This window comes from Apteryx rowi, unplaced genomic scaffold (assembly GCF_003343035.1).
Source record: "Apteryx rowi isolate R43461 unplaced genomic scaffold, aptRow1 scaffold_612, whole genome shotgun sequence".
NCBI lineage: Eukaryota > Metazoa > Chordata > Aves > Apterygiformes > Apterygidae > Apteryx > Apteryx rowi.
In genome coordinates this window covers 71,849-84,261 of record NW_020450886.1, presented here as the reverse complement: position 1 = coordinate 84,261, position 12,413 = coordinate 71,849, and the positions used below count along the sequence as shown (strand labels likewise).

Genomic DNA, 12,413 nt, shown 5'->3' with positions numbered 1-12,413 from the left:
TCCTGTTGCTTGCTGCTTGCAACTTTCCACCAGTTTAACCCTGTCATGACCAGTTTAACCCTGTCATGACCCTCCACATCTCCCCCTTCTTTTACTAATTGAAGGGCTAAGGCTGTATGGATCTGCAGGGTCATGACTTGCTTCATACTCCGGTCAATCATTCTTCGCAGACAGCTCAACAAGCATGGTACACAGATTAGTATTGCAACAAACATAAAAAKTACAATAAGTCCTAGAATCAGTATGCGTTTTAACTAAGGCCCTACAGAAAGCATACCTGAGTGGTTGGCTACCTTAAAGCACGCAGCAGTGGCTATGATATACTTGGCTACCTATGGGGAACAAAGGTTGGCTCTTTCTACTGTCCGTGCAACTTAGCTACTAATGCTAGGCAAGTTATGCTAAGCAATTAATCCTAAACAGCTTCAGTTCAATATTCTCTCATATAGATTATGGTTCTGAAGCACCGCAAGGGCCCCAACACCTCCCCCTCGTCGGTCAAATAATAGACCAACCATTTTTTGTACCCGAGCTAGGATGCATTGCAGTATGCAGGGCCCACAAATCAATAGGAGCATACCCACGACACCTACGGTAACCAGCTGTTTTAGTCCCACCGCCAACCAGGGCCCGATCCCCAGCCCCCGAAGCCACCCGTCAATCCCAAGGCCATTCTCCTGCTTCAGCTCATGTAGTCCATTCTGAATGTTCCTTATATGCTCATGGATTGATTGCGAGTGGTCTGTAAGATTTAGACAGCACATTCCTTCAAATTCTTCACACCCATGACCATGAGCTAAGAGTAAGAAGTCTATGGCGGCCCTATTTTGTAGCACAGCGTGGTTTACGCTCAGCACATCCTGGGACATCTCATCTAGCACTCGTGATGTAATATTTAACTCATTTTTGGTCCAACAAGCCAGTTGCTCCGCCAATTTCATCGCCTTAAGCCCAGCGGCTCCTGGCAGTAGCGTAGCGGTTACCAGCTGCCGGAAGTCTGACCAAAATACGGGATCGCCAATATCCTTACACTCTAGCTCATGCACACTCCTTCTACCCCGCCCGCGCTTCGTCAAGTTCTGCAGTTGGGTGAGATTGGGGTGGAACAGACTCAATCTCCCCAAGTAGCACGGGCCTCCTCGCAGGATGCGTGGCACACCGTTCCAGGCCCTATCCCCGCACACCAGGAATATACCAGGCGGCAGCGCTTTCGCTGTTGTGTGGCTTGTTGCGTTGCAGTTCGTATACACCTGGCCGTGCACGTCACCGCTATTTAAGGCGGAATTCAAGGTTGCCCATTTTGATGACTGCTCAGTGAGCATCCCCTCAGGGGGAAGGAAGCTGACATACCCGCCCGTATTATCTTTCGAGGTGTTGGCGGCCATACAGCCGAAGAGATCCAACTCCTCAGGGTCTGAGTTTAAGGTTTCGTTCAGGGCCAGGATCATATGACACTGCCACCCCCCATCACGTTGCCACTTGTTTAACCCTGAGGCCGTTATCGTCTTATTAACGGCTGTGAAGTTCAAGGTTGTCTCGTTTCTAACATATGCCTTGAATTCCTCTGCCCTCCAGGTGGGGACACCGATTAAACATGTCCTGAAAGGGTCACCCACCTTGCCCATAGACAGGCAGAACGATGTCTGGCCGGTCCTGTTTGCGATTGTAAGCCACACATTCTTCCTTGGATTGTGAAGTGTGGGTATTGCCGCGCTCAGGCTGCTCAAACTGATTATGCTGCCTATAAGTATGGCTAGGGCCGCCCTTCCACCAACCCCCCCAACGCTCTTTTGTTCGTGCCCAGTCATTGCAGCACGATCACAATCACAATCCCGTTCGTTCCAGGTAAGGATGGTGCTTATTTGTTTTCGTCCTCTGTCAAGAGCCCCCAGTTCCTGCCGTGGGTCTTCAAGCGCAGGTAGCAGCTGACTCGCGGGCTGTCTCCAGTGAGCAGTTGTCCGCAGGCCCAGCGTTACTCTTCTTCAACCACGGTTGGACCCACTTTGCGGGTATCCACTCCGTACCAGTACCTGCAATGACACAAGCATACCCTCGGCCCCAAGTTAGTAACTCCACAGGCCCCTGCCATGAGTGTGTTTGTGGTACCCATCGGGACACGAGCGTCTTGATGGGCCTCGTGGTCTGCGCATGGCGTGCCCCTGGGCTGATCAACTCCCCTTGGTCTATTTCAATAAGGTTGCGCCAATTTAACACAYAGCAGCCTTTTGCTACGATGTCGTGGACGGGGAGAGGTACCTCCYCCTCTTTTTTCAAAATAGCAAAAAGGCGTTTTAAATCCTGATGTCGGCGCTCCACTATGGCCTGGCCAGTGGAATTGTAGGGGACCCCCGTGGAATGCGTAATGTCCCAAGCCCGCATAAACTCAGCGCGCGCGGCGCTCGTATAGGCGGGCCCGTTGTCGGTTTTTATCTGAGCCGGCTTCCCCAGCGCGGCAAAAGCCTGCATCCAATGCAAGCGGCAGGCAGTGAAGCGCGTGGAGGTTGCGGCAGTAGCCCAGGTCATTTTACTGAACGTATCGACCGATACATGGACAAAGCGTAGTCGCCCGAAGGCGGGGACTTCCGTGACATCGGTCTGCCATAGCTGGCGAGGTTCCAGCCCGCGTGGGTTTGTCCCTGTTTCCTGCAGCGGGGGAATACGCGCACAATCAGGGCATGCGGCCACTATGGCCCTGCTTTCTGCCCGGGATAAGTTGAACTCCTTTTGCAGAGATCTAGCCGGCTGGTGGAAAAATGCATGGGATCGTTGCGCCTGCTGTATCTTAGTTTTTTCTTCACCGGCGGCTGAGACTTGGGCATCAATTCGCTGGTTGCCCTCCGCCATTATTCCCGGCAGCCCTGAATGGCTGCAGATGTGCGTGCACCAGAATGGCTGAACGCGAGAATTTAAATGGCCGCCTGCTTGTATTAACAACGCCTGAATCTTGGGGTTAGCGGTCTGCCCGATAAGAGCAGAGTGCAGTCTTTGCAGCACACCCGCCACATATAGTGAGTTAACTATAAGGTTAATAGGTTCCTCTGCAAAGTCCTTCAACGCGAGTACGGCTGCCATGAGTTCTAAAACTTGCACGGAGTGCTCGGTGGCACCTTGCACGATCTTTCGAGCCCACTCTCCTCGCACGTTTACGTATGCGTATCTGTACTTCTTTGTTCGACCGCTAGCATCTGTAAAAACGGACTTCGCGTTTCGGAGGGGGCCATCTGCCATTATTTTCCTTTCCTCGAGCATCAGCTGCATGTGCAGCAGTGGGTGCTTTGGATAGTGATTGTCAAGGGGAACCCCGCACGTCGCCAGGGCGAACGAAACGCTCTGTTGGGCCCACTCGGATACGAGATCCAAGGAAACCAGGGGCAGAATGATTCGTGAGGGCTCCTTCCCTGATATGATGCGGACGCGCTGTCTTGTCTTTAGTAGCAGTTCTCCCACAGCGTCTTTCCTGGGCATAATCACTGTGCGTGGCCGGACTGGCGAAAACACCCACTCCAGGATCGTGAGCTGATTTGTCTCGTTTGTTTGACCAATTATGCCAACCACCTCCTGTTGTTTATTGTAGCACACTATGTCAATGGGTTTCATGGAGTCATAGCGATAGGCTTGCACATTTCCAAGCTTTCTTTCAATGTTAGTCATGGCTTCCTGCGCCGGAGGGGACAACGTTCTTGCTTCTCCGGGGTTCTTGCTATCCTTAAGTAAATTCACCAGCGGTTGAATTTCCTCATTGGTAATGCCGCAGTAAGTGCGGATCCATTGAATGTCCCCAAGAAGTTTCTGTACATCGTTCACGGTTGCGACCTCTCGCGTGATCGAGGTTTTCATTGGGTAGACTCGGGTCTCGGTTATGACCATACCAAGATAGTTCCAAGGTGTGTGTTGCTGGACCTTCTCAGGGGCGACGGTAAGACCCCAGGTCTGGAGCTGTTGACTCAATTCCCGTTGACTCTCTTCCAGCAGAGGGGTTTCTGTTGCGACTAATATRTCGTCCATGTAGTGGTATACTATAGCCTCGGGATGTCTCCTCTTCCAGGGTTCTAAGGCTCGGKCTACATACCATTGACATATCGTGGGGGAGTTTTTCATACCCTGGGGTAGAACTACCCACTGATAGCGTCTYGAAGGGCCAGATCGATTTATTGTTGGCACTGAGAAGGCAAAGCATTTGGAGTCTTCCGGATGTAGGGGGATRCTAAAGAAACAGTCTTTCAGGTCAATTACCAGCAGACYCCATTCCYGCRGGAGCATGGTAGGTGATGGCAGTCCTGGTTGCAACGCTCCCATATCTTCCATTGTCGCGTTCACAGCTCGCAGATCGTGTAGCAGTCTCCATTTTCCTGACTTTTTCTGTATGGTGAAGATAGGTGTGTTCCATGGGCTGGTTGAAGGTTGAATATGCCCCAACTGTAGCTGTTCTTCTACCAATTTGTCAAGTTCCCTTAGCTTCTCCTCTTGCAGCGGCCACTGCTCGACCCACACCGGTTCGTCATTTTTCCATGTGATTTGCAGCGTGGGCGGAGAAGTGTCAGCAGCGGCCATCACTAAAAAGGGCACGAGAGGACTAGCCCCCACTGGGACAAGAGGTCCCAGCCCAAGATCCAGAGAGGGGTATCCATTACGTATGGTGCTACCACACCTGAATGACCTTCCTCGTCGCAGATCTCCACGAGTCTCGCACTTCTCCAGGTAGGGGCTGAACCGCCAATSCCCTGTACCGCAGTGGTGCTATCTACTAACGCCCAAGCGGCCGGCCAGGAGTTGCGAGGTATTATGGTGACATCGGAACCTGTATCCATCATCATCTCGGCTCTCAGATGATTTGTTCTGTCCGGGGAGGTAATGATGACCTTTCGAGTGGGTCTAGCCGAGGACACGGCGGTCGAGAACAGGGCCAGGGGCGTCCCTGTAGAGCCGAAACCTCCCCTTCTATCATCTTCGCCGGCCAGGGGGACCGCAGACTTGAAGGGGATCAGCTGGGCAATTTTGCTTTTCGCTGGTATTGTAACTGGGGGACAGAAGACCTTCAGCATAATTTTTATAGGTCCACAGTAGTCGGCGTCGATGCATCCAGGGAGAACGAAAATACCCTGTCTAGAGGCAGATGATCGTCCTATCAGCAAGGCCGACAGCCCCCCTCCCAAGGGGCCACAAACGTCCGAATCCACCAAGTGGACCTGCTCAGTGGCRATGCTTACTGGTTCTGCCAGGGCCAGRTCGATTCCGGYGCTCCCTCTTGTGGCTGCGTGGCGTTCGAAGAGGCAACCGTGGGATATTTCTTCGCCGCGTCCCAGGCGCGGCTGTTCCAGTTTCCCGACAACGGGGTGCCRTTTTTCTTGAATTTTGACCGGCACTCGCTTGYCCGGTGCCCAAGCTTGTCACAWCGCTGGCAGGKAACTCYCCCAGGGTTGYCCTTAGCCAGCCGTCTGTGGGGGCAATGTCTCTTCCAATGTCCAGGTTGGCCGCAGGTGTAGCAGTTCTCTGTCCTGCGGCCGCCCCCTCCTTGTGTAGGGCCCTGTTTTAGAGCCACAGCCAACGCGGTAGCATGGATCTTTGCTCTTTGTTTTTCTACCTCCATGGGYGCTCGGGAGCAAATCTCCACCATTTGGAGCAATGTCGCTCCCGGAGGCAATGTGGCGAGCAGTTTTTTGCAGGTTGGATTGGCGTTCTGCGTGGCGATCTCCTTGACCATGATTGCTTTCATGTCCTGTGGTACGTTCAGGGCCGCATCAACGGCTTCCTTAAGTTTGTCCACGAACTGCAGGAATGGTTGGTCTTCCACCTGCCTTATTGACAGGTAAGGCGGGTTGGCCTTCTCTATTTGGGGCAGTGCGGCAAATGCCTCCAAGGCAGCGTTTTTTGACTGCATTAGGACTCGGGGATGCAGTGCCGCCTGTCGAGCGGGGTCCCTAAAAGCCCCGTTGCCCATCAGCATGTCCAGAGACGTCATATGTAACGGGTCGTCTGCCGATAAGTCCAAATTGGATAGTTGGCACTGATCAAGCAGTTCCTGCCACTTATTCAAAAACACCAGCAAAGAGGTGGGCCCCAGAATCAGTTCGGCAAGGGCGCGGATGTCGCTCGGCACCAGGTTTTGATATTTCACCAGGGCTCTCAGCTGYGCTTGCACTTGSTGGTTGTTTATCCCGTACTGCATTACCARCTGTTGYAGCTTTGTTACCACTTGCCAATCCAGAGGCTCCCACCTCGTCTGTCCCTGACCCGTGGTCACCACCGGGGCTACAATAGGGAAAAACTGCATGTCCCCAACCAGTTCAGCRTTCTGAATGATCCCGCGCCACCTTTTTGCCATGTCAAAGTCAGGGTCCTTAGGTGGCGGGGCTTTCTCCGGTGCTCTCGGTAAATGGTCCAAAATCATTCGATACTCCTTTCGTGTTAAAGGGGGGTTGTTCCAGGCTTGCAGATGCTGCTCCGCCTGCTCAAGGGACCACGTCCCGTTGAGCACATTGGTAATCACCCAGTCTCTGGGGGCGATCTCTTGGTTCTCCTGGGGTCCGCCGGCAGGAGCCCCGGAGAACCGTTCCTCAGCCGCTTTCAGGCCATCCACAATGGCCTGATGCGCCTTCTTATCCGCCTTCCTCACATGCGCCTTTTTCGACCCCCTATCCAACCTCCTCATCCCCTCCAACAGTTCCTCCATTTTTTTTGAATATTCAGTCAGATCAACGCTTTCTTCCTCAGGTAATGGCACAGCGGCCGGATCCACTTCCATGGGGGGAGCGGACGGCTCAGGGGGGGCGGCAAAGGCGTCAGCAACGTCCCCTTTCTTGTACGGTGGCAAGTCCTCATAWCCTGTGCCAGTCCCCCAAGCCTCCCGCTCTAGCTTAGAGAGAGGTGCCACAAATGGCGGGGACGGCTCATCTATCAACGCGGGCCCCCCCAAAGATGGTTTGTCAGAGACGGGCACCGCGTACTCCCCCTCCTCGGGCACCGCGTACTCATTCCCCGGCGAAGGTGCCGCCGCCGGGGGCTCCTCCTGTAGCGCCCTCCGTGTCGCGGCGACCGTCTGTGCCTCCCCGTGCAGCTGCTCGATCATGAGCCGCACCTCTCGATATGTTTTGGCCAGACGCCTGGCCTCTTTTTCTCCGTYCTGGATGGATTCCCACAGTTCCTTCCCGACCTTCTTCCAGGCTTCCACGCTAAAGACCTGGCTGGACTCCCATAACAAACCGCGCCGCCTTCCCCACCACGGCAAGTCCACCAGCGCCTGGCGCTCCACCTGTCGCTCTGTTTGTGCCGCCACTTGTAACAGTTTCTCCAACGTGGCCTTTTCTACCGCTGATACAGCGTTTCCCATACCGCCCGCCGCCTCACAAGGGCGCCTGACTCACCCGTCAGATGGGATGCRTATACGACTTTTCCTTTTCTCCCGTCTTTCTTCGGACGGCCAGGCTCGTTTTTCTTTCCCCGGGGACGAGCCCACCGGGCGGTATCCACTCCCGTCGCTCGGACTCTTAGCAAAGCTGGCTTCTTCTTCTCGGCATCACGTCGGGGTCACCAGATGTCGCGGTCCGCGGGAGTAGCAGGAAAGAATCATACGCAGTCACAGAATGCAGRTTCAATTCCAACTTTATTCGGCAATTTACCCATATTATAGGTGCAGGCACRCGGCGCCTTGGTCWCTTTGATTGGTGGTTCATACAGRTTATGTCACAGGKAGCCAATCACGGCACCGATCACGCACGCAGCGGTCATGCCTTGTACCTTGCTRCTTGTTTAGCAAAGCTGTCTTGCCCATAACCTTGGTTCCCACTGGCTTCTGCTAGTTTATCTATRCTTTCTCAGGATGTATCATTCCCAGCTGCACCAGTGTCCTTGGGTACATTTGTCTGAGGTTCCTGTTGCTTGCTGCTTGCAACTTTCCACCAGTTTAACCCTGTCATGACCAGTTTAACCCTGTCATGACCCTCCACACCCTACCTCAAGCCAATTTTTTTGCAAACACTTGGGAAAGTAGATTGAAGAGGAGGAACATGAATTAAGGGAGAGATATGTTGGATGTATGAATAAAAAGTTCTTATTGTCAGACAGGTTTAGAGTGGCATTTAGAAAATCTTCAAATTTGAAACATACATACTGTTTTTTATATGCCCCACATGTTACACCTGGGGCCTGTGTTTGTAACCAGTTCTCCTAAACACCACATTTCTCACTTTGAATTAAAAATCCTCACTACACTGACCCCTTCATCTGAAGCACCCACTGGTGACCATCATTGTCAATGCTATGTCGTGATCCCAGGAACACATTTGTGGAATAGATACCCAGCACATTTTATGCATTACGGCATGATTCCAGCCTTGGAAATCACTGTTCCTTATATGCACCATTGAACCTGTTCTTGCATCATTAGCCATTTTATTCTGGRCTGTATTGTACTATGCCACTCTTCTAATGCAAGATAGCAGAAGGAACCACTGAGAACTTTATTATTTCTCTGGTGCAAGGATGTTCAAAGCTATCTGCTTCTTGAAACTCTTCAGTTGTATCTCATGGCCATGTTACTGGCGTTTCAATTTATTTTCTGATAGATTCCCTTAAAATTTTATTTTTCCTTCCTCAGAACAGTGTGTTCTAGGTAGGAAACCTGTTCACTAGAGGATTAATTACTCTTTGGTGAGTCTCTTGCTGAATTTTCATGCTCCACAGAACTTCATAGTATAAACAATTTTCTAAAATAGAATTAAAACTGTTTCTCCCAAGGAAGTAATATGAGAATAACCAATCTGTATAATTAAAGTATACGAATGCTGCTTATTTTCTGGAAATAGGTTCCAGATAAATAACTAGTCATAGATGGAGTATTTGGTAAGCACTAGGATAATCATGTCTGTTTATCATGGGTGATATTTAGGTAAATGTATCTCCTGCAATGCTTGGACAGGAACAAATACACCTTTGAAAACCTCAGCAGAGTCTGTGGAAGTGCTTGTCCCCATCCTAAACTGACAGATGCCGACAGGAGCGTATGCTGACAGGCCCAGTGACAAGTCATCCTTTTCCCTTCAGTCTGATTGAATTCCTAGATCTGAAAATCGAGCATTCTTAATGCTTTTGGTCTAACTGAAATGTCCCTTCTAAACTATAAGCCATTTATCTGGATTCTAATCTCTCCTGCTGAGCTGTCACAGTCAAAAGGCAAATCTCCTTACCAGGCAGACAGATGCTCTGAAGGTGTAGAAAGGATTTCAGCTTTAATGGGGACATTTTGATCCCCCTTAAACAGGAGGGCCCTACAGACCCCTGTCATATATTACCTGCAAGGGCTTGTCTGCCCCCCACATAGGGATGGAAAGCTAATTTGAAGTGGGCTGGCTGAAGGGTAACCACGTGGCACTGTGCTTGGAGTAATTAGCCAGATGGGATGGGGTTAGTTTGCAGAAGGCAATGATTTACTTGTATGAATGTCCTGCTCTGGGGACCCTTGCATGGCACTACCACTATTGTTTGGAGCTGGCTTAGGGATCTCTGAGATGGTGCTGTGCTGTAGCATCTAGTGCCGTGTATCTCAGACACCTCAGAAGACCTGTCTTTGATAGCAGTGCTCCCATCGATGCCAGGGGAGATGGTCCTGGGTTAGATGCAGAGTCCTCAGGTGTGGGACTCTGCCCTCTCACCAGCATCCCTGCAGTAAAGGTGCAGTCCCACATCTGAGTGATGGGAGTCCTGGGGGCACTTGCAACACTGCCTGTGAAGAGCAGGGAGTGTGGATGCTATGAGATGCCCAGCATCAGCCTTCTTGGGTGGAAACCACACCCTGTTTAGGAAGGATGTGAGAGGACACTGCTGAATGTCCAGGACTCTGCTCTGTTCTGCTAATGCTGAGTGCTCTGTGTTGACTGGGACTGTTTGCTTGTTTTAAGGTCAAGTGGCAGAAGGATGACATGGACAACAATTTGAACTTCTTCTCTGTCTCCTCGGATGGGCGGATAGTGTCATGGACTTTAGTTAAGGTAAGCACTAGGTGGCAATTTCCTTTCCCAGCCAAATTAATGCCAATTGCCTCTGAAATTCAATGATGCACTAGATTTATTATTATTTATGAGTCAGGTTTGAAAAGAAGTGGCAGCAACAGATTGCAGGTGCAGTCACAGCTTGCTGCTGCTGGCCTCCAGCTGGTCTGGGGCTCCATGTTAAACTTTGTAATAAGCAGATCCAGCCAACTCCTTGCTCTGAGCCTACCCTTCATCCTGCCTGCAGCTGCAGACTGCAGAACAGAGATCCATGGGCCTGGAGATGAGAGATCATTTTCCTGCTTTGCAGCTGCAGGAATTCAAGATTGATCCTTGCTCTGAAGCCCTCCTTGTCCTGGGAGAATCACCCAGCAACAGGGCAGAACAATACGCTTTCTTCTCCACCTTCAAGACTTCCGCTCCCAAAATGCTCCCTTACAGATTTCAATTCAGAATGGGAGTGGGAAGGTACAGCCTCCTCCCTAGCTCCGGTACGACATTTCATGCTCTGTCTTTGATCAGTTTTTCTTTTGGAGCACATGCATTGATAGAGACTTAACCTTAATGTCCCTAAATGACCCTTAGATTTATGTCTCTGAATCTCACTCTGTTTTTCTCTACTGGCTAGCTGATTTTACACTTGAAGATTTCAAATCTTGTACCTCACAAATAGTTGAATTACCCTAAAATACATGGAGTTCGAAACAGCTGTGCCATTATTCCCCAGCAAGCAAAGAAATTTTTTTACATCCTTGGGTGCTCATTTTTTCAACCATTTATACCAAGCTGCCCAAAGCTTGTCTGTTCTGAGCATTTTAGGCCTTGCCACCATGAGCAGGGATTCATGTCTAACACTCTATATATTTAGTCCCATGGTTACACTAGGAGAGAGAGCCCCTTCCAATGAACACAGCAAGAGAGTGTGTTGATTATTAGTTCCTTTGCAAACTCCTCCAGGTTCATATATGCAACTTTAGGTACAAAAATCTCTCTTAAATCGGTCCCAAATCCCTCTCCTACATGAGCTCTCAGAGCTTCATAGACAGGGAAAGGTAAACATTGTCCCAGTGCTTAGCTTCTGTTTTAATCCCCTGTATAGAAATGCTGAAAAGATTTRTGATCAAGTGGGTAATACAAACCTCTGGGTGGAGGTCATACAGTTAAATACATCCAGTTAAGGTGATTTAGCATTTACCACCTATCAGCTGAGTCTCAATAGCAGAGTGTGCTCAGCCTGGTGTCGCACTTTGGAGTAAGGCTCTTGTATTTTAAATTTCAGAGAAATGCCACAGTTGGGACAACCTAACAGTGTGCAGATGGACTCTGATGGCAGTTCACCTGGTAGAGAGCCTTTTGCTACATTTCTGTAATTCATCTATGCTTAACTGTGTTCCCACATCATAAGGTGTTTATTTCTAGTCCCCCTCAGCATGTTCTATACCTACTTTACCATCCCTGGTGTGAATTTTGAGATCTGCTTAGCACAATGTCATTTCTACTCATTCCTTGCACTTTTGTTATAAGCTTGGCCACAGCTTGACCAGGTGGAAAGCTCTGTTTTATTAAGTTTTTGATTTTTTTAAGGCAAAGTTAGCAGAGCTGTTGTGTACTTAGCAGGCAAGGGTTGAAAACAGTACATTTTTACATGTTGTCAGGTTTCTTTGCTTGGACTGAGATTGACAGGGAAAGCGAGAGAGAGAACCAAGAGGGCATTTTGTTACCTGTGGTTTTGTACCCAACAAGGGGGAATGGACAACCAGCTTGAACTCCTGATAGTTTTACAGAAGAACAATCTCTGAGTTTTATTTAGAATAAAACTAAAGAAACTCCAAATCTTCTGTTTGGAAATCCATAGTGCAAATATGGAATAAATGAAGGACAGCTTCATTAATCTTTTTGAAAGGACTATCCAGAAGTAAAGCTTCTTCAAACACTGATAACACTTCCRACACTGAGAGCACAAATCAAATAAATTCATTCTTACTTCCAGCTGGAAATTGGCAAGCGCCACTCAAAATTTTCATAGAAGAGTTGTCAAATGCTAGCTAGGAACGGCCAATCAGCCCTGACCATGGTGGCTGTCTCTTTTAGGAACTGACATGATCACTTCGGACAAACTTCAAGAAGCATTAGTGCGTGAGCTTTGTGTGCTAAGGCTGTAGTCTTGGCTTGTTTCTGGGATGACCTATCATGACGGTGTAAAACTGCAAAGAAGGATGCAGGACTTCTGCAGCTGGGTGACTCTGTTCTCCCACCCTGGATCCACACATTGCATATCAAAAAGGAGAGCTGTCAGAACGACATCAAGAAATCAATTGGTCGGGATGCAGGCTAGTACTGCTTCTCAGGCAGCTTGTCAGCACTGCCAGATTTGATTACTAGTCATAACTCACCCTTCCTACGTGACCTAGAGCTAAATTACTGAGCAGC

The 12,413-nt window shown here is 49.8% G+C and overlaps 1 protein-coding gene across 1 annotated transcript in view; it reads left to right on the top strand.

Moving 5' to 3' along the window:
• Positions 1-12,413, top strand: part of DNAI1 (dynein axonemal intermediate chain 1) — a 145,136-nt gene that overhangs the window by 73,491 nt on the left and 59,232 nt on the right. The window contains exon 14 of the mRNA XM_026083736.1: positions 9,894-9,983. Within this exon, the coding sequence (XP_025939521.1) occupies positions 9,894-9,983 (90 nt within the window). The remainder of the gene's footprint in view (positions 1-9,893; positions 9,984-12,413) is intronic.